This window comes from Magallana gigas, chromosome 9 (assembly GCF_963853765.1).
Source record: "Magallana gigas chromosome 9, xbMagGiga1.1, whole genome shotgun sequence".
NCBI classification, from domain to species: Eukaryota; Metazoa; Mollusca; class Bivalvia; order Ostreida; family Ostreidae; genus Magallana; species Magallana gigas.
In genome coordinates this window covers 47,044,032-47,067,783 of record NC_088861.1, presented here as the reverse complement: position 1 = coordinate 47,067,783, position 23,752 = coordinate 47,044,032, and the positions used below count along the sequence as shown (strand labels likewise).

At 35.9% G+C, this 23,752-nt stretch overlaps 2 protein-coding genes across 3 annotated transcripts in view; one reads left to right on the top strand and one right to left on the bottom strand.

The window, feature by feature from the left end:
- LOC105342030 (uncharacterized) overlaps positions 1-23,752 on the top strand; it is a 74,087-nt gene that overhangs the window by 11,039 nt on the left and 39,296 nt on the right. The window contains exon 14 of one of the 2 annotated variants that reach the window (XM_034477237.2): positions 515-903. The exons of the other annotated variant lie outside the window; for it this stretch is intronic. Coding sequence (XP_034333128.2) covers positions 515-663 — 149 coding nt within the window. The 3' untranslated portion in view covers positions 664-903. Of the gene's footprint in view, positions 1-514; positions 904-23,752 lie in introns of those variants that run through there. 2 annotated transcript variants of the gene reach the window in all.
- LOC109619145 (E3 ubiquitin-protein ligase TRIM71) lies at positions 2,262-5,348 on the bottom strand. Its single transcript, XM_034477238.2, has 2 exons — positions 5,269-5,348; positions 2,262-4,083 (listed from the first exon to the last, which is right to left on the bottom strand). The coding sequence occupies exon 2, from the start codon at positions 4,061-4,063 to the stop codon at positions 2,390-2,392; it is 1,674 nt and encodes a 557-aa protein (XP_034333129.2). The 5' UTR covers positions 4,064-4,083; positions 5,269-5,348; the 3' UTR covers positions 2,262-2,389.

Below are 23,752 nucleotides of genomic sequence, written 5' to 3'. Positions count from 1 at the left end.
AGGCATCCTCGGGTGGTGTAAATTAAAGTTTGCAAAATCACAGTCTCTAGTCGTAGGCCGGGACCGTAATGGCGGTTTGAATTTTTACATAGGAATATATAGAGAAAATCTTTAAAAATATTCTGGGAAACTTTTTGGTCCAAAACTCAGTACTTAGTGTGAAAGCACGGGTTATGCAGATTAAAGTTTGATGAAACCATGATTCCCTAGAGAAAAGTGGGGCCACGAAATGGGGGGGGGGGGGGATGGTTATATATAGGAATAGAGAAAAATCTTCTTACAGGTACAACAAAAAGGGCTTGTTATTTAACAAAAAATAAGAGGTGGATAAAAATTGGCAGATTTTCAATTTTTTTAGCAAGATTTACTGTACTCAGTTGTCAAGATATTTTGATACTGCAATGCTAATTTGATCAGAATTAAGGCAATTGTTGCTCAGGTGAGCGATGTTGCCCCTGGGCCTCTTGTTTATTTTTTGATAATTTTCAATTATCTATGCTCTATTTATTTTTAGATGTTCACGGAAAAAAGGGAGGTAAATCCAAAAGCCACAGAGGTAAACCCGGGGGTTTTGGTTACAGCAGAGACAAGTTTGAGAACAAAGCGAAAATCTATAAACCAATCAAAAGTAAAGGACACAACAATCGGCAGTTTAGTCGGTGACAGCGGGTAAATCGTCAGTGAGAGACAGTGATTGTCAGCAAGATAATGTCACATTGTCAGTGAAAATATGTTAAACAAAGGAGATGCTGTCATAAAGTTGTCTGGATATGACAATTCAACTGTGATACTGTCACAGATGGAATAAAATGTTGGAATTATTATAAAATTAATACAGTTTTAGAATAACAGTTGTATTAAACATCAGCATATTAGAACTCTTGTCCTTTAAATATTAAATTATTACCAGCCCAAAAAAATAAGTGATGCTGAGATAATCAATAGTTTTTTAGGGGAGATAATTCAATTCTCATTTTTTCCTGCCAAGAATACATTTGTTTATCCTTTTTTTACTTTATTTTCCATACAAGTAAAATACTTAATATTACTTATTAGGTTTGCTACTGACTGTTTAAAGAAATTTGTGGGGTCGGTAAAGTCCATAGAAGGCGAGGCGGAGCCGAGCCTTCTATGGACTTTACCGATCCCACAAATTTCTTTAAACAGTCAGTAACAAACCCAATAAGTGTTTTGTTTTGTCGAGGACCTAAAGTTTGATATGTAAACAAACGTTTGTGTAGAAAATCAGTTCAAATAACGTTACGTCCGCCATGTTGCGCTATAAATTTTGACGCTTGCCTTTTAAAGAAATTTGTAAGTCAGCCACGTGACGCGTTTCATCCAATGACGTCGTGACATTCTAGTCCGAGGCAAAACAAATGAGATTGGTTGAGAAAATGTTCTAAACAAGGATTGATAGTCGATACATGTGGTATTTTTTAATTGTTACTCTGTCATGTTATTTAATATGTCCAAATCATCAACACATTTTATGCACAAGTAATTTGTCATGATTTGTCAATGAATAAAACGTGTAATTTAATAAATTTATTCATTCTATCAGTGTGTTTATTTATACATATTAAAACAAGTCACATATACCAGTTAAACCTAACAGCATGTACACACTATATGTGTTTACATAATAATAAATTTATACAAAGTATGTAATTATAAACACCTACTGGAAATAAAAATATTTTACCGTAGAAAATGGTACACTGCCTCATTATATTTCAATCAAACAATCCACAAAGATAGCTATGATAATATCTAAACTCATAGAAAACCTTGATCTGTGTGGTGAAAAACCACTTCATATTCAGATACTTATTATTTATTACATGTTCATGGTAATTAATTATATACAATTAATTGTAATTGTAATTGCTCCTTATGCAGTGAATATCTTTAAACAATCAAAACAAAAATTAATGCAGTTTTAATAGACTTATCCACATGTGTATTCTTTTTATGTAAAACATCATATCAACTGTCTGTTTGTTTACATGCAACAAATATATAATTATATAGTCAGAAAATAACAGTTTAATTGCATGTAAATGTAGTTTATCCTTGTACATGCAATGTATAATATCAACACAGTGTGTTTACATATAATACATACACACAGTTTGTTTACATATAATACACACACACAGTTTGTTTACATATAATACACACACAGTTTGTTTACATATAATACACACACACAGTTTGTTTACATATAATACACACACACACAGTTTGTTTACATATAATACACACACAGTTTGTTTACATATAATACACACACACAGTTTGTTTACATATAATACACACACACACAGTTTGTTTACATATAATACACACACACAGTTTGTTTACATATAATACACACACAGTTTGTTTACATCAGATATTGTATTTTCTTCACTTTACCTGTTTCGAGCTCAGCCACAAAGAGGTTGTCTCTAGTGTCCACACATAAACCCCATGGATACCATAAATGACAGTTGTCAATGTAGCGGAGGAACTGTCCGTCCTGATCCAGGATGTGGATACGGTCGTTGTGATAGTCTGCTGTCAGGATCTGACCCTGGCTGTCTGTTGTGATGCCGCGTGGATTAAATGATCCCTTGGTAGTAGAGGGACGACCAGTGTAGGTAAACCGGAGTTTCCCGGCCTGATTGACCACCACTACTGCACGGGCTGTACAGTCTGACACACAGATATCTAGGTTCCTGTTCTCACTGATGTATTTAGTGTATCTACCAGATGAATAGAGAGGTTGTCCTTTGTCATCGTACTGAATACTTTGTTTCTCTGTGGAGCCAGAGTAACACACAACTTTTGTTTGTTTATCATCATCACTGTCCATGACAACCAGGAGGTCACCAGAGGAGGTACTACAGAAACCGCGAGGTTTCCACCCCTGTAGTCTGATCACTGTCTGTATCTGTGTATTCTTCTCTATGTTCACAGTTCTATCATCTCTATCAGTATAAACTAGATCCCCACTCCTTGTCACTACTATGTCCTGTGGACGGTTCCCTGACTTGGTTTGGACTGACTCCACTAGTTCCCCCTGCAGGTTGTAGAGACTCATCATCTTATTATTAAAACCACACGCCCAGATTTTTTCATCGCTGTCACAAGTAACACTGGTTAGTGAACGTTTATACTGTGTCTGTATGGTGGAGATGATCCGTGGCTCATCAAGCAGTGGTTTGAGAGGAGAGGATCCAGCTTCTGAGGTTTCCATGGTGTAGCCGTGTTCCTCTGTTGTGATGGAGAATGCTGACAGGGAACCAAATTGTTGGTAAAATTGTTCTGGGTTAATTTTCTGAGGGGTGAAGTTTGGTAGAGAAACTGTGAGTTTAGGAGGCAATCTTCTGAATTCAGCAATCCTGGATTTGTAGGCAGAGACACGGCTGACGTCATTGGAGTCTAGTAACTTCTTCAGATCAGCAATGCTCTGTGTGATTTCAGAAATGGTGTGTGTGATTTCATCTTCCTCTTTGTTTAAGACAGCCAGGTGTTTGGCGTCCATTTCATCAAGATCGGATTTCAGTTTCTGTATAATGGTGTCTATTTCTCTGTGCCAGACTTCTCCATGTTTGTCTATTGCTGTTGTCAATTTCCTGGAGTTTTTACTTAGATCAGCCTTCTGAACTGTAACGTTGTTTGCTATTTCTTGATATTTTGCAATGACTGTTTTTTCTAATTCTTGCAAATCTGATTGTAAATCATGTTTCTTTGTTTCAAAATAATTTATAATGTCCAGTTTTTTGTGGTTTTCATGACTTTCAGAGGAAACACAAAGGGCACAGATAGGAATGTCACATTGTTCACAATGAAGCTCACATTGTTTGAGAGAATGTGTTTGGCAATTAGGAGAAATAATTGTAGATCTCCGGTCTTGGAATGGTACCACCTGATGTTTTTTGGAAAAATCCAGCATATGTTCCCCAACACAAGCTTTGCAGAGATTGGTCTGACAGAAGTCACAGTGTAGTGGGGGGACAGGAGTATCACACACATCACAACGCACCACATCCTGGGCACTGCGTTGGGGGTCCATGGTCAAGTCCTTGGTAGAGCCTGAAATATACATGTTTATCATTACTTTCAATCACAATGGGGCATGCCATACAAGTTTATGTTTTTATAAAGTCAAAATCCAAAACCAAACTTGTACATAGAGTTGTTTATCTTTTATTCATTGAAATAACTTGGTTTGTACAAATAATTGAAAATTTAGTGCATACTATAATATGCACGTTTTTTCAAAATGCACATAAAAGTTAAACATATGTCTTACAAAGGCATAAAATGATTATTATTGTATTTTCTTTGTGGCGTAGTTTAGGCCTATAACCTAGTGTAAATTTTAATGATTCAGTGGATAAATTTTCTACATTTTTTAACCTCTAAATTTAATTCAATTTATTCAATTAATGGACCCCTGGCAGTCTAAAATATCTCCCCCCCCCCCTCTTTTAAAAAATATTCCGGATGTGCACGTGTGATACAAAATAGGTATGTTTGGGGAGGACTGAGATGGGTTCAATTTGACTGATGTTAGAAGGCATACAAAACAAACGCAGAAGGAATATAAATAATGTGTAAAGACAGGCCTTGATAATTAAATGATTTCAGTAGCATTCAACATATTGTAGCCTATCCTTAAATTTAGGCAAATATAACGTTATAATTGTTGATTTGTTGATTCTAATGAGGTTTGGCGAAGGTACATATATCAGAAATGTAAATGTTTATACTTCTTAATTGATTAAATTTAATTCATTTTTGTTAGGCCTAATATTTTGTGTACTGTAATGTATCGGAACCCAACCCTAACCCACAGGGGCTTGATTGTTGGATAGTGAAGTTCTTAATTATTTGTTCCTGAAGAAAAAAATGATTAAGATTGGTAATCTTAGATGGATGCCTGTGTATTACACTAAATAAATACACTGAAACCCCCGTTTCAGTCATGTTAAAAAAGTGTATGACTGAAACTGGGGGTTTCAGTGAATTTATTTATCGCAATACACAGATATACACATAAGATTACCAATTTTAATCAATTTTTTCTTCGGGAACAAATAATTAGGAAATTCACTATCCAACAACCAAGCCCCTGTGCCCCAACCCACGCTTTGGAAAACGATGAATCGATATTTGCCATGCCTGTTCTTAAGTTATACAATCCCAGAGCACTTACAAGTGCAAAACCGATTAAAAAAAACTATAAAAACCTTCACAATTAATCAAAAAACAAACCTTGACTTTATAACAAGTCAGCAGTAGACATTCTATAGTTAGGTCCGCTATCGTCTGCAAGGTCTCTCTTGTCACATGATAAATACGCCCTCTACAGTAAACACTCAAGTGATCACTTCACGTATCGGCTCCGGGTCAATGCGGCCCCTACAGATTTCGGTCCGTCTCATATTTTGTCAAGGCTTTCAATCCTTTTTGATTTTTATAGGAGATTTATCAAATTTCAGTTAGTTTGCTTGTTCATATATATATATATATAGAGAGAGAGAGAGAGAGAGAGAGAGAGAGAGAGAGAGAGAGAGAGAGAGAGAGAGAGAGAGAGAGAGAGAGAGAGAGAGCCCTTGGTCAAATGCCACGAGCGGTTCTCTCTCTCTCTCTCTCTCTCTCTCTCTCTCTCTCTCTCTCTCTCTCTCTCTCTCTCTCTCTCTCTCTCTCAAGTTATGAATAAGACGTCACTATATGATTAGATTATGTAGATCAGTATGTGAATATATTATAATCCATATGTTCCAGTTATTTTAAAATTTAGAGAAATAATTTCGGATCGAAGCCATAATGATTGTGTTTGTGTTTTAATTTGTTAAAAAGAGAAATTGACAATCAAACAGTATATATCATAATTGCAAAGGATAAATAAGATGCACAAAATAATTAAAACATGATTTCATCTTAAACTGTTCTAAAAATAGAAATAGCACAACTCTCTACCGTACGGTTAAAACTAAGCCCCCCCCCCCCTTCCACCCACCCGCAAAAAAAAAAAAAAAAAAATTGCAAAGTGAAATAATGTGTATGACGATTGAGGGGGTTTCCAACATTTGTTAATTGGTATGCATGGTATAAGAGCCTCGTAAGTTGTAAGAACTTTTGTTCGAACCATTTGTAATGCATTAATAGAAAATGGTAGTAAAACCAACTTTTAACCGATTTTTTTTTTATACCTACATGTATGTAGCAGAGTTTTCTCAATGTTACAAATAATAACTCCTGCGACTCAGGTTTAAATCAGTTTACTGGTTTCCATTATAATTATGAACCCTGAAAACGGTCAACATTAGTAACTAGCATACATCATAGCAACAAACATATTATATTCATACTTTGCTATTTTCTAAAAATTACATTTTTTAAGGTTGACAATAGCTTAAATACCAAAGAGCAAGAGTCATTTCTCGTATATCAAAGAAATATATCACAGACACCTAACGTTATATACTTTTTTATTCTAATAAAAAAATTAATACCCTCTACTTTTAAAAAAAATAGTAAAAAAGACGCGAAAAATTACAGGAAAAGGGTGAATGCAAAGGATGTACGCAAATAGTAAACGCAAAGATTGAATCACTGAATTAATAATTTCGTGTTGTACAAAATCAAATAAAATGAACTAAAGCTAAAATTACACCTTATCACATAAAATGCCCCGGTAAAGGCTTTTTAAAATCATTGAACACATAAGAAAATAGGCAAGATGTGTTATTCAAAACTTTAATTTCAATTCTTTTAGATACCACAAAGGCACGTAGCATCGTATTTGAAAGTTGGGGGGGGGGGGGGGGACTGATCCAAAATCTTGACAAGATAAAAATAAAAAATAAATACAAAATGAGAGGAAAATTACAACTTCTCGAAATCATGAATCCGTGGAAGGGGGAGGGTGTATCGAACTGTACCTAAAACTTTAACTGTTAATTTCTTACTTTTCAATTCAATTTGTTTCATCCTCCTAAACAAGTAAGGGGAAGAAAGTGTAGTCTATCTGGAATGGTCCAGGTATAATTGTATAGACCAACTCAGATACTTTAATTTGTTCATAGTGAAGTCCCGCAGAGAGGTTCGGACCATGCATCATGACAAATTGAAGAAATGCAATGCTACAGAAATACCTCAGTGGCTCTATAACTATCAGAAGCAGGTCATTGATGAAGAGCCAAGCAGTGAGTCAGAGCATAACCCACATGTACCAGTGCCGAAAAGTGTCAAATTATTTATAGTATATTTTGAAGAAAACAGCACACTACAGTCCCGCAGACTACTATCACCGTGCAAAATTCACTGTTTAATTATAATTTTATTTTGGACTTTTCTTTTAAAACTCAACATCTGTTCTGTAATATTTTCTCACAGTTTATTTCTTACAAAGTTTTACTTATTTATTTAGTGATTGACACTTTTCGGACTCTATATGCGATTTCAAAGAGACAGAGTGTCATGTTTCAAGGACTGCTTATCCCTTTAAACAACATTGTGCACTTATGAGTTTTTCATTTCCATGACATCAAAGACTCATTAGGTTTATTTAATTATTTTATATCTGTAACCTTTTACTCAGCTTACTTATGTCGTCACTTGTCAATTTATACTCATTGTTCAGATTCTTATACATAGTTATGTACAATTGTCAATCGGCAGTCTGGAATACGGCGGCCAGTCTCGGCCACGTCCGACTCACCCAGAGTCTTGAGTCTGGAATACGGCGGCCAGCCTCGGCCACATCCGACTCACCCAGAGTCATGAGTCCGGAGGCCACTACTGGCCATGTCCGACTTGTTGATAACATGTCTGTCTGTTAAATTGTTATGTTGCCATCGTTGATTCTCAACTAATAAATTCAATTCGGAATCCTGCATCAATTGCCTATTTATTTCTCTGGAACAATATACTGGTGGACCTTCGGGAATATGGCACATCTGCCCTTCTTTTTTTATCTTAGGACCTACAACGCGCAACAGCCTTATACCTTCGCCGCCAATATTCCCTCACCACGTTCGTACTGCACAAGACGGATGCAGTTCCAGACGAATTCTCTAGCACCGTACGAATCTACGCGGTTACACTATTTCCAGCCAATCTGTTGGCGGGGGGGGGGGGGGGGGGGGGCTCACATGGGGACTAGAAGTAGAGCCAGAGATCACCAAGAAGTTGCCAGTGAGTCTGTGGAGTTCAAGATAGCGAAGGCAAAACTCCCGAAGTTAAGTATTAGAAGAGTAAAGCTTCTAAAACACACTGTTTGTGTAGCCAGGGTAATTCCAAAATTTGATGGTACTGTGCTAAGAGTGCAGGGATAGGTTTCATCCCAAGTGTGTTGGAATATATGAAGAGGTCAGGACAATACCAATATTTGTTTGCCCCGAGTGTTAACCTGGTTCGTAAGACAGTAGGTTTTTTGAGTTGAGTGTTTTGTTTTATGATAACTGTGAGAATAATACACAGTGCTGCAGGGAACTATGTATCGTTTTGTTAAGTCATCAGTTGTTTTTCTGAGCATTGGTAGAGTTTACCAGATTTTTGTATGTTTCTTATAATTGGGCCGCAGTTGCAGAGGAGTGTTTGGATATTCGGCGTGCCGAGATGTCCATAATGTAATCATTAGTTGTTTAAAGTCGTGCGGCAACATAAATGGCTTACTTGGTCTTAGCCTACTTGTATACGGAGTGGTAGATGTCATATAGAGATATTGTTTGAATTATTGATTGATTGATTTTATTGATTGATTCATCTTGATTGATTGATTGTTTGGTTCATTGAAGATCTAACATCATAACTACCCAAAAGTCGATGTTGATCATTTAACTTACTCTATTGCTATATTTGCAATATTTTGCATACATTTGAATAGTTTATGATGTACTGATATATTAAAATAAAGCCATGACATAGACTGCCAATACGGTGTTGTTAATCTATTTTATTGAAATAATCCGACTTAACTCGATATGAGTTAAGTCATGTTATGGAAATGAATAGATTAACCATTTCACTAATATCTACATCGAAAGAAAGATAACTCCTCAATATGAGGTTCCCGTAACTTTTCGCACGGCCCCTTTTGGGGTCCTTATATTACGCATGCGCAGTAGTGTATCGACCTTTCTCAGCTTCAACCTGGAAAAAATTCAATCCCTCCCCCTCCCACCCTATCTTGTAAGGTTATATATTCCATATTTTTCGTGTTTCTGTCTTCTTTTTCTGTATTTCAGATTCGTAATTCCTTGAAGTAGTACTTTCATCACATCCATAGATAAGCGTCATGGCTTTACAACGACACGTGTGGCGTGCAGCTGTCATCAGTCTAACGAATTTTGCTTAAGCCTGCCCCGGATTCTGTTTACTTCCAGGTCCGTGGCCAATAATCGGGCTTACTTTAATTGACACTTTGTTTCATTCAGACATTGATTGACAGTGAGTCATTGAATACACTGAGTAATTGAATAATTCTATTGATACATTGCAGTGGGTTGATTGTCATCATTGAATACATTGAGTAATCAATTAAATTGATACATTGATTGTCATATTGAGACATTCACTAAAGCAAAACATTGATTATACTTTATTGATTTGCATATTGATTGATTGATTGAAATATTGTTTGAATTATTGATTGATTGATTTTATTGATTGATTCATCTTGATTGATTGATTGTTTGGTTCATTGAAGATCTAACATCATAACTACCCAAAAGTCGATGTTGATCATTTAACTTACTCTATTGCTATATTTGCAATATTTTGCATACATTTGAATAGTTTATGATGTACTGATATATTAAAATAAAGCCATGACATAGACTGCCAATACGGTGTTGTTAATCTATTTTATTGAAATAAATGGCTTACTTGGTCTTAGCCTACTTGTATACGGAGTGGTAGATGTCATATAGAGTGGTAGATGTCATATAGAGTGGTAGATGTCATATAGAGTGGTAGATGTCATATAGAGTGGTAGATGTCATATAGAGTGGTAGATGTCATATAGAGTGGCGGAAGTCATATGGAGTGGTAGATGTCATATGGAGTGGTAGATGTCATATGGAGTGGTAGATGTCATATAGAGTGGTAGATGTCATATAGAGTGGTAGATGTCATGTAGAGTGGTAGATGTCATATAGAGTGGTAGATGTCATATAGAGTGGTAGATGTCATATAGAGTGGTAGATGTCATATAGAGTGGTAGATGTCATATAGAGTGGCGGAAGTCATCGTTAGACCTTATGGTGAATGTCATCGTTGGACACCGTGGTGGATGTCATCGTTGGACACCGTGGTGGATGTCATCGTTGGACACTGTGCTGAGGGGATACTATATGGACTATCTGATGTGTTTGAAAAAATGGTAGACAATTCCGAGGATGGGCCGAGACGAGCCGGAGGATGGATCGAGACGAATCAAACGCTGGAATCTGACTGTGAAGTTTGTGATCTGTGATGTTGACTGTGAAATCAGTGTTAACATTTGTTATAGACATTATGTAAAGTGTTTTATTTTGTTGGTGTAAGGACCTGTTAAGATTTAGATATTTTATGTTTATTTTAGTTTGTCCTTTTGTTCGGGCTGGGACGCCCTCTTTTAAAATGGAGAGGAGAGTGGTGGTTCTGGCGATAACAGGTATGCATTGCCTGGCTACTTCAAAATTAAAATCTAATGTTCTTACTGCAATACTGTAAATTCCTTATTTTTAGCGAGTACTTAATTCCATGATTTCGTTATTTTGTATCAAATTGCGAGAATATGAAATCACGAGCACCAATTTTTGGTTATAATGTCCTGTAGTTCAAAGTATTTATAGATACTTTTCTTTTGAAAAACAATGGTACAGCATACAGTAAATCGAATTTAGCTGTCATTTTCAAGATCTACGTCTTGTCAGTGATAAAGATTTGTGCTAAGGTCCAAACACTGTTTCACATTCGGTTTGCCATAGTAACTGCATAGGAGAGTTGATTAAAATCAACTCCCAAAAATCATACACACAATGCTATTCTGTAATAAAATGAAATGTTGAGTGTGCGATACGTCGGTCATACTGCCGAGTATAAATTATAAATTTGTACAAACGGCAATAGAAATGTATCCGTCAGTCACGTGCCGTGATTAAACATATGAAAGTGTGACATTTTAGTCCAAAAGAAAACAAAACATATTAGCAAATATTTAACCTACACTATTATGGAAGGGAATTATCGCTAAATGTCGATGCATCTTGCTTTTTTTTTCTTATTGTGCTCCCTTTTTTACTCTTTGGTACATTTATAGTTCTATGTCACTTTATTGTTTCATATTCATGCTTTTCCAATTTCACTTTGAGTCCCTTTTATTCGTAATAGTTACCTCGTTCTATGTTACAATACTCTCTTCTTTTTCCTGTAATTCTTTACTTCTATCTCTGTAAAAAAATGAATTCGATCACGCAAACCATACAGCTCTTTTTATAAAGACGAATACAAGTTGTATGAATTTAATGTTGCATTCTGTCCCCATGTTCAGGGGTTCTTGTGGTAGGGTGGGACTCTAATGATTATAAAGTGAGGATGCATCAATTCTTCGAAAATCTCTTCCTCTGCTCCCGGGTATTAAGCAAGCAGATGGACACTAAGTAAATAGTTGTGAAGAAGAAGAGTGCCTCTTCCAAAATTGTGTGTAGTTCATGGCCCCTGGCTGGGTCAAAGGTTCTAGTGTTAGGGTGGGGTGACTGCAGTCATCTTTAAAAATCTTATCCTCTGCTCATGTGTATTAATCGGATGATTAAGGTACAAAGTTATGATTAGGATGAATACCTCATCCAAAATTATGAATTTCATGGCCGGTTTATTCCCACTTAGCCAACATTCTGAAATTCTTAATTCCCACTTTGCCAACATTTTGATTTTCACACCTGAGTGATCAGGGCGCTATAGTCTGTTTTCACATGTATGTGTATTTGTTATAAATTACCTGAGAACAGTTTGATGAAAATAATAAATAATTGCATTTTGAAAAGATAAACTACAATGCATAAATTTATTTCGAGAATAACCGGCAATATATGTATTTTTAATATTTACTAAAACATAAGTCTTCTTTAAATGTTTATTCAAAGAAGCATTAATTTTTTCAGAATAAATAAATAAAAATAACCATAAAATATTTGTAAAAAAATGTAAATCAACAATTTTCAGCAAGATAATAGCATATTTTCTTAAAAACTTTTCTATGTATAAACTGATAGCGGTACATCCATTATCAAACCATTAAAATAAATGATTATAAAATGTTTTAATTGGAGGTATAATTACATAAATGAGAATGATCAGAAGTTTTTAAGAATATAGACTAGATAGATAAGTATAATTATGGTCATTAGTTTACAAAATCAAAAGCCTGAAAATTATGAGATCTTAATTGTTTTATTGACTGTTAGTTGAAAGATATTAAGAAAATCAAATCGAATCAAAATGGCCAATCTTCAGGTGCAGGTCAACATTTTAGAGAACGGCAGAGGAGCATTCCATCTTCTTCATGCTGGATATTAGTATTCTGAACATATTGGAGATGTGTAGACCGACAATGCAATGCTACTGTTGTTACCTTGGACAACATCCTTGTGTCTTTCGAACAGCCCCATAACCATGAGGGAGACTTCATTGCCTTAGCTGCAGACTCCTTCGTCAGTAAAGTGAAGAAGAGATGCAGAGATGAAGCGGCTCCCATACCCTCGCTGTACGATGAAGAACTTGGAGACCTGCGGAATGCTGACTGACTGTGATGACAGCGTGGAGGAAATGATCAGGCAGATTCCCACACATCAATTTTGCAAGTTTATTCTGTACCGGAGCCGAGGGAAGATGATGCCAAAACTACCAACAGCACCAGAGGAAATCAACCTCCAAGATCAGTGGACACAGACCCTTGCTCACGAGAGATTCCTGTTGTGTGACGACAGAGATGAAGCTGGAAACCGAATTCTTTTGTTCGCTGCTGATGCCAATCTTTAGAGACTGTGTGCATCCTCGACTGTGTATAGTGATGGGACCTTTTATTCCTGTATATCTCTATGCACCAAGCTTTACACTTTGCACGCAGATGTGGAAAGAACAGTTTTTTCCTCTTGTGTTTGCCTTGCTCCCCAACAAGACTGAAGCAACTTATTGCCGTTTGTTTTCACTTTTAAGGACCGCAGTCGACAAACAGTCTGCGCTCACGCAGATGATTGACTTTGAGGTGGCAGCCAGAAATGCAGTAGGAGGGATATTTCTAAATACGACAATTCGGTGGTGTATTTCCACTACACAGAGTATGCTAAGTTTGTGGCATTACACATTACTAGCATTACTTTGAAAACATGTAATGCATTGCAGTGCATTACCATTACATTTAGTCTTACCCAAAGCCTGATTTCTAATATTATCATTTGATTACAAAACAACCCCTGAAAACTCACTGGTTTTCTAAAAGTCACAACGACCCAACGAAAATAAGTCATTATTCAGGTAATTATAATCATTGTATCATTCTTTTGAGATTTAAGATGTAGATTGAAAAACAACGATGACTTCCCTTCCTTGGTATGTTTTAAGTTTTCTCATGTATATATGCATGCAGAAGTCATGTATAATGTGGAACTTCATAATACTGCTGCGATGATTAGTACAGGGTATATTTCTCCTTTGTTAAAAAAATTCACTTACTCGCGACTGCCACTGGGATTGTCACTCTTCATGTTTCACATTGTTAATTTTGTCAACTATAAAGCATTACAAATCTGTAAATATTCGGATAAAATAAAGATTTGACCTTGTAAGCGGTGTAAGATCGTTTCAAGCAAAAAGGAAACATTGTTATGAATTAAAAAGTGTCAAAAAAATGACAATAAAAAACTGTCAACCATCTATCTCAAAAATCCATAAAACGAAATACGAATTCAAAGCAGAGCAACACGGACCACTAAAAAGATAGAGGTAAGATCAGGTGCCAAGGAGGAGTGATCATCCTCTGCTGACCGGTCACACCCACCGTGTGCTCTTCGTTGTAATCGGGAAAAAAAAAACGAGCTACCTGAGCATGGGCCTGGACCCCCTGATTTTGAATTTAATGATATAATAATAACTGAGCAAGATGTTATTGACCAATTAAAAATATATATATATATATATATATAGAGAGAGAGAGAGAGAGAGAGAGAGAGAGAGAGAGAGAGAGAGAGAGAGAGAGAGAGAGAGAGAGAGAGAGAGCCCTTGGTCAAATGCCACGAGCGGTTCTCTCTCTCTCTCTCTCTCTCTCTCTCTCTCTCTCTCTCTCTCTCTCTCTCTCTCTCAAGTTATGAATAAGACGTCACTATATGATTAGATTATGTAGATCAGTATGTGAATATATTATAATCCATATGTTCCAGTTATTTTAAAATTTAGAGAAATAATTTCGGATCGAAGCCATAATGATTGTGTTTGTGTTTTAATTTGTTAAAAAGAGAAATTGACAATCAAACAGTATATATCATAATTGCAAAGGATAAATAAGATGCACAAAATAATTAAAACATGATTTCATCTTAAACTGTTCTAAAAATAGAAATAGCACAACTCTCTACCGTACGGTTAAAACTAAGCCCCCCCCCCCTTCCACCCACCCGCAAAAAAAAAAAAAAAAAAAATTGCAAAGTGAAATAATGTGTATGACGATTGAGGGGGTTTCCAACATTTGTTAATTGGTATGCATGGTATAAGAGCCTCGTAAGTTGTAAGAACTTTTGTTCGAACCATTTGTAATGCATTAATAGAAAATGGTAGTAAAACCAACTTTTAACCGATTTTTTTTTTATACCTACATGTATGTAGCAGAGTTTTCTCAATGTTACAAATAATAACTCCTGCGACTCAGGTTTAAATCAGTTTACTGGTTTCCATTATAATTATGAACCCTGAAAACGGTCAACATTAGTAACTAGCATACATCATAGCAACAAACATATTATATTCATACTTTGCTATTTTCTAAAAATTACATTTTTTAAGGTTGACAATAGCTTAAATACCAAAGAGCAAGAGTCATTTCTCGTATATCAAAGAAATATATCACAGACACCTAACGTTATATACTTTTTTATTCTAATAAAAAAATTAATACCCTCTACTTTTAAAAAAAATAGTAAAAAAGACGCGAAAAATTACAGGAAAAGGGTGAATGCAAAGGATGTACGCAAATAGTAAACGCAAAGATTGAATCACTGAATTAATAATTTCGTGTTGTACAAAATCAAATAAAATGAACTAAAGCTAAAATTACACCTTATCACATAAAATGCCCCGGTAAAGGCTTTTTAAAATCATTGAACACATAAGAAAATAGGCAAGATGTGTTATTCAAAACTTTAATTTCAATTCTTTTAGATACCACAAAGGCACGTAGCATCGTATTTGAAAGTTGGGGGGGGGGGGGGACTGATCCAAAATCTTGACAAGATAAAAATAAAAAATAAATACAAAATGAGAGGAAAATTACAACTTCTCGAAATCATGAATCCGTGGAAGGGGGAGGGTGTATCGAACTGTACCTAAAACTTTAACTGTTAATTTCTTACTTTTCAATTCAATTTGTTTCATCCTCCTAAACAAGTAAGGGGAAGAAAGTGTAGTCTATCTGGAATGGTCCAGGTATAATTGTATAGACCAACTCAGATACTTTAATTTGTTCATAGTGAAGTCCCGCAGAGAGGTTCGGACCATGCATCATGACAAATTGAAGAAATGCAATGCTACAGAAATACCTCAGTGGCTCTATAACTATCAGAAGCAGGTCATTGATGAAGAGCCAAGCAGTGAGTCAGAGCATAACCCACATGTACCAGTGCCGAAAAGTGTCAAATTATTTATAGTATATTTTGAAGAAAACAGCACACTACAGTCCCGCAGACTACTATCACCGTGCAAAATTCACTGTTTAATTATAATTTTATTTTGGACTTTTCTTTTAAAACTCAACATCTGTTCTGTAATATTTTCTCACAGTTTATTTCTTACAAAGTTTTACTTATTTATTTAGTGATTGACACTTTTCGGACTCTATATGCGATTTCAAAGAGACAGAGTGTCATGTTTCAAGGACTGCTTATCCCTTTAAACAACATTGTGCACTTATGAGTTTTTCATTTCCATGACATCAAAGACTCATTAGGTTTATTTAATTATTTTATATCTGTAACCTTTTACTCAGCTTACTTATGTCGTCACTTGTCAATTTATACTCATTGTTCAGATTCTTATACATAGTTATGTACAATTGTCAATCGGCAGTCTGGAATACGGCGGCCAGTCTCGGCCACGTCCGACTCACCCAGAGTCTTGAGTCTGGAATACGGCGGCCAGCCTCGGCCACATCCGACTCACCCAGAGTCATGAGTCCGGAGGCCACTACTGGCCATGTCCGACTTGTTGATAACATGTCTGTCTGTTAAATTGTTATGTTGCCATCGTTGATTCTCAACTAATAAATTCAATTCGGAATCCTGCATCAATTGCCTATTTATTTCTCTGGAACAATATACTGGTGGACCTTCGGGAATATGGCACATCTGCCCTTCTTTTTTTATCTTAGGACCTACAACGCGCAACAGCCTTATACCTTCGCCGCCAATATTCCCTCACCACGTTCGTACTGCACAAGACGGATGCAGTTCCAGACGAATTCTCTAGCACCGTACGAATCTACGCGGTTACACTATTTCCAGCCAATCTGTTGGCGGGGGGGGGGGGGGGGGGGGCTCACATGGGGACTAGAAGTAGAGCCAGAGATCACCAAGAAGTTGCCAGTGAGTCTGTGGAGTTCAAGATAGCGAAGGCAAAACTCCCGAAGTTAAGTATTAGAAGAGTAAAGCTTCTAAAACACACTGTTTGTGTAGCCAGGGTAATTCCAAAATTTGATGGTACTGTGCTAAGAGTGCAGGGATAGGTTTCATCCCAAGTGTGTTGGAATATATGAAGAGGTCAGGACAATACCAATATTTGTTTGCCCCGAGTGTTAACCTGGTTCGTAAGACAGTAGGTTTTTTGAGTTGAGTGTTTTGTTTTATGATAACTGTGAGAATAATACACAGTGCTGCAGGGAACTATGTATCGTTTTGTTAAGTCATCAGTTGTTTTTCTGAGCATTGGTAGAGTTTACCAGATTTTTGTATGTTTCTTATAATTGGGCCGCAGTTGCAGAGGAGTGTTTGGATATTCGGCGTGCCGAGATGTCCATAATGTAATCATTAGTTGTTTAAAGTCGTGCGGCAACATAAATGGCTTACTTGGTCTTAGCCTACTTGTATACGGAGTGGTAGATGTCATATAGAGATATTGTTTGAATTATTGATTGATTGATTTTATTGATTGATTCATCTTGATTGATTGATTGTTTGGTTCATTGAAGATCTAACATCATAACTACCCAAAAGTCGATGTTGATCATTTAACTTACTCTATTGCTATATTTGCAATATTTTGCATACATTTGAATAGTTTATGATGTACTGATATATTAAAATAAAGCCATGACATAGACTGCCAATACGGTGTTGTTAATCTATTTTATTGAAATAATCCGACTTAACTCGATATGAGTTAAGTCATGTTATGGAAATGAATAGATTAACCATTTCACTAATATCTACATCGAAAGAAAGATAACTCCTCAATATGAGGTTCCCGTAACTTTTCGCACGGCCCCTTTTGGGGTCCTTATATTACGCATGCGCAGTAGTGTATCGACCTTTCTCAGCTTCAACCTGGAAAAAATTCAATCCCTCCCCCTCCCACCCTATCTTGTAAGGTTATATATTCCATATTTTTCGTGTTTCTGTCTTCTTTTTCTGTATTTCAGATTCGTAATTCCTTGAAGTAGTACTTTCATCACATCCATAGATAAGCGTCATGGCTTTACAACGACACGTGTGGCGTGCAGCTGTCATCAGTCTAACGAATTTTGCTTAAGCCTGCCCCGGATTCTGTTTACTTCCAGGTCCGTGGCCAATAATCGGGCTTACTTTAATTGACACTTTGTTTCATTCAGACATTGATTGACAGTGAGTCATTGAATACACTGAGTAATTGAATAATTCTATTGATACATTGCAGTGGGTTGATTGTCATCATTGAATACATTGAGTAATCAATTAAATTGATACATTGATTGTCATATTGAGACATTCACTAAAGCAAAACATTGATTATACTTTATTGATTTGCATATTGATTGATTGATTGAAATATTGTTTGAATTATTGATTGATTGATTTTATTGATTGATTCATCTTGATTGATTGATTGTTTGGTTCATTGAAGATCTAACATCATAACTACCCAAAAGTCGATGTTGATCATTTAACTTACTCTATTGCTATATTTGCAATATTTTGCATACATTTGAATAGTTTATGATGTACTGATATATTAAAATAAAGCCATGACATAGACTGCCAATACGGTGTTGTTAATCTATTTTATTGAAATAAATGGCTTACTTGGTCTTAGCCTACTTGTATACGGAGTGGTAGATGTCATATAGAGTGGTAGATGTCATATAGAGTGGTAGATGTCATATAGAGTGGTAGATGTCATATAGAGTGGTAGATGTCATATAGAGTGGTAGATGTCATATAGAGTGGTAGATGTCATATAGAGTGGCGGAAGTCATATGGAGTGGTAGATGTCATATGGAGTGGTAGATGTCATATGGAGTGGTAGATGTCATATAGAGTGGTAGATGTCATATAGAGTGGTAGATGTCATGTAGAGTGGTAGATGTCATATAGAGTGGTAGATGTCATATAGAGTGGTAGATGTCATATAGAGTGGTAGATGTCATATAGAGTGGTAGATGTCATATAGAGTGGCGGAAGTCATCGTTAGACCTTATGGTGAATGTCATCGTTGGACACCGTGGTGGATGTCATCGTTGGACACCGTGGTGGATGTCATCGTTGGACACTGTGCTGAGGGGATACTATATGGACTATCTGATGTGTTTGAAAAAATGGTAGACAATTCCGAGGATGGGCCGAGACGAGCCGGAGGATGGATCGAGACGAATCAAACGCTGGAATCTGACTGTGAAGTTTGTGATCTGTGATGTTGACTGTGAAATCAGTGTTAACATTTGTTATAGACATTATGTAAAGTGTTTTATTTTGTTGGTGTAAGGACCTGTTAAGATTTAGATATTTTATGTTTATTTTAGTTTGTCCTTTTGTTCGGGCTGGGACGCCCTCTTTTAAAATGGAGAGGAGAGTGGTGGTTCTGGCGATAACAGGTATGCATTGCCTGGCTACTTCAAAATTAAAATCTAATGTTCTTACTGCAATACTGTAAATTCCTTATTTTTAGCGAGTACTTAATTCCATGATTTCGTTATTTTGTATCAAATTGCGAGAATATGAAATCACGAGCACCAATTTTTGGTTATAATGTCCTGTAGTTCAAAGTATTTATAGATACTTTTCTTTTGAAAAACAATGGTACAGCATACAGTAAATCGAATTTAGCTGTCATTTTCAAGATCTACGTCTTGTCAGTGATAAAGATTTGTGCTAAGGTCCAAACACTGTTTCACATTCGGTTTGCCATAGTAACTGCATAGGAGAGTTGATTAAAATCAACTCCCAAAAATCATACACACAATGCTATTCTGTAATAAAATGAAATGTTGAGTGTGCGATACGTCGGTCATACTGCCGAGTATAAATTATAAATTTGTACAAACGGCAATAGAAATGTATCCGTCAGTCACGTGCCGTGATTAAACATATGAAAGTGTGACATTTTAGTCCAAAAGAAAACAAAACATATTAGCAAATATTTAACCTACACTATTATGGAAGGGAATTATCGCTAAATGTCGATGCATCTTGCTTTTTTTTTCTTATTGTGCTCCCTTTTTTACTCTTTGGTACATTTATAGTTCTATGTCACTTTATTGTTTCATATTCATGCTTTTCCAATTTCACTTTGAGTCCCTTTTATTCGTAATAGTTACCTCGTTCTATGTTACAATACTCTCTTCTTTTTCCTGTAATTCTTTACTTCTATCTCTGTAAAAAAATGAATTCGATCACGCAAACCATACAGCTCTTTTTATAAAGACGAATACAAGTTGTATGAATTTAATGTTGCATTCTGTCCCCATGTTCAGGGGTTCTTGTGGTAGGGTGGGACTCTAATGATTATAAAGTGAGGATGCATCAATTCTTCGAAAATCTCTTCCTCTGCTCCCGGGTATTAAGCAAGCAGATGGACACTAAGTAAATAGTTGTGAAGAAGAAGAGTGCCTCTTCCAAAATTGTGTGTAGTTCATGGCCCCTGGCTGGGTCAAAGGTTCTAGTGTTAGGGTGGGGTGACTGCAGTCATCTTTAAAAATCTTATCCTCTGCTCATGTGTATTAATCGGATGATTAAGGTACAAAGTTATGATTAGGATGAATACCTCATCCAAAATTATGAATTTCATGGCCGGTTTATTCCCACTTAGCCAACATTCTGAAATTCTTAATTCCCACTTTGCCAACATTTTGATTTTCACACCTGAGTGATCAGGGCGCTATAGTCTGTTTTCACATGTATGTGTATTTGTTATAAATTACCTGAGAACAGTTTGATGAAAATAATAAATAATTGCATTTTGAAAAGATAAACTACAATGCATAAATTTATTTCGAGAATAACCGGCAATATATGTATTTTTAATATTTACTAAAACATAAGTCTTCTTTAAATGTTTATTCAAAGAAGCATTAATTTTTTCAGAATAAATAAATAAAAATAACCATAAAATATTTGTAAAAAAATGTAAATCAACAATTTTCAGCAAGATAATAGCATATTTTCTTAAAAACTTTTCTATGTATAAACTGATAGCGGTACATCCATTATCAAACCATTAAAATAAATGATTATAAAATGTTTTAATTGGAGGTATAATTACATAAATGAGAATGATCAGAAGTTTTTAAGAATATAGACTAGATAGATAAGTATAATTATGGTCATTAGTTTACAAAATCAAAAGCCTGAAAATTATGAGATCTTAATTGTTTTATTGACTGTTAGTTGAAAGATATTAAGAAAATCAAATCGAATCAAAATGGCCAATCTTCAGGTGCAGGTCAACATTTTAGAGAACGGCAGAGGAGCATTCCATCTTCTTCATGCTGGATATTAGTATTCTGAACATATTGGAGATGTGTAGACCGACAATGCAATGCTACTGTTGTTACCTTGGACAACATCCTTGTGTCTTTCGAACAGCCCCATAACCATGAGGGAGACTTCATTGCCTTAGCTGCAGACTCCTTCGTCAGTAAAGTGAAGAAGAGATGCAGAGATGAAGCGGCTCCCATACCCTCGCTGTACGATGAAGAACTTGGAGACCTGCGGAATGCTGACTGACTGTGATGACAGCGTGGAGGAAATGATCAGGCAGATTCCCACACATCAATTTTGCAAGTTTATTCTGTACCGGAGCCGAGGGAAGATGATGCCAAAACTACCAACAGCACCAGAGGAAATCAACCTCCAAGATCAGTGGACACAGACCCTTGCTCACGAGAGATTCCTGTTGTGTGACGACAGAGATGAAGCTGGAAACCGAATTCTTTTGTTCGCTGCTGATGCCAATCTTTAGAGACTGTGTGCATCCTCGACTGTGTATAGTGATGGGACCTTTTATTCCTGTATATCTCTATGCACCAAGCTTTACACTTTGCACGCAGATGTGGAAAGAACAGTTTTTTCCTCTTGTGTTTGCCTTGCTCCCCAACAAGACTGAAGCAACTTATTGCCGTTTGTTTTCACTTTTAAGGACCGCAGTCGACAAACAGTCTGCGCTCACGCAGATGATTGACTTTGAGGTGGCAGCCAGAAATGCAGTAGGAGGGATATTTCTAAATACGACAATTCGGTGGTGTATTTCCACTACACAGAGTATGCTAAGTTTGTGGCATTACACATTACTAGCATTACTTTGAAAACATGTAATGCATTGCAGTGCATTACCATTACATTTAGTCTTACCCAAAGCCTGATTTCTAATATTATCATTTGATTACAAAACAACCCCTGAAAACTCACTGGTTTTCTAAAAGTCACAACGACCCAACGAAAATAAGTCATTATTCAGGTAATTATAATCATTGTATCATTCTTTTGAGATTTAAGATGTAGATTGAAAAACAACGATGACTTCCCTTCCTTGGTATGTTTTAAGTTTTCTCATGTATATATGCATGCAGAAGTCATGTATAATGTGGAACTTCATAATACTGCTGCGATGATTAGTACAGGGTATATTTCTCCTTTGTTAAAAAAATTCACTTACTCGCGACTGCCACTGGGATTGTCACTCTTCATGTTTCACATTGTTAATTTTGTCAACTATAAAGCATTACAAATCTGTAAATATTCGGATAAAATAAAGATTTGACCTTGTAAGCGGTGTAAGATCGTTTCAAGCAAAAAGGAAACATTGTTATGAATTAAAAAGTGTCAAAAAAATGACAATAAAAAACTGTCAACCATCTATCTCAAAAATCCATAAAACGAAATACGAATTCAAAGCAGAGCAACACGGACCACTAAAAAGATAGAGGTAAGATCAGGTGCCAAGGAGGAGTGATCATCCTCTGCTGACCGGTCACACCCACCGTGTGCTCTTCGTTGTAATCGGGAAAAAAAAAACGAGCTACCTGAGCATGGGCCTGGACCCCCTGATTTTGAATTTAATGATATAATAATAACTGAGCAAGATGTTATTGACCAATTAAAAATACTTAATGTAACTAAACCTCCAGGACCAGATGGTATTTCTCCAAGAATTCTCAAAGCAACTTCTTCTTCTATATATAAACCCCTAACCAAACTATTCAATCTATCTCTTACTAAAAAATGTCTACCATATATTTGGAAACAAGCTAATGTTACACCTGTGTTTAAGAACAAGGGTAGTGCTGATAGTCTTAATAATTATAGACCCATTTCTTTAACAAGCTCATTGTGTAAGATTATGGAAAAAGTATTGTTCAAATATATGTTTAATTACATTAAAGACAATGAGCTACTAACAAAATTTCAGTCAGGGTTCAAACCTGGGGATTCAACTGTAAACCAACTAGTAGAAGTTTATGATAAAATTATATCAAGTTTAGATAGAGGAAAAGATATTCGTTTTATCTTCTGTGATATTTCTAAAGCATTCGATAGAGTTTGGCATCTTGGTCTTATTCATAAACTTAAGGGGCTAGGTTTTGGGGGTAACATATTAGGCTGGATAGAAGATTATTTGACTCTTAGACAACAGCGAGTAACATTAGAAGGATTTACATCTACATTTCAGATGTTAGATGCTGGGGTTCCACAGGGTCCTTTCCTATTCCTGCTTTACATTAATGACATTACTAATGGCATTTCAAACAATATTAGATTATTTGCAGATGATACTTCTCTATTTGTTATTATTGATGATGATGTCATACAACAAACTTTATCAATTACTAATGACCTTGACATAATAAAAAATTGGTCCAACACATGGGCTGTAGATTTTAATGCAAATAAAACTATGAATGTTGACTTTACGAGAAAAAATATAAACTATCCTGCAATTCTGCTTGGATATAATGGTGAAATCATAAACAATAAAAAAAAGTCATGTACACTTAGGCTTGCATCTACAGTCTGATGGTGGTTGTTCCAATCATATT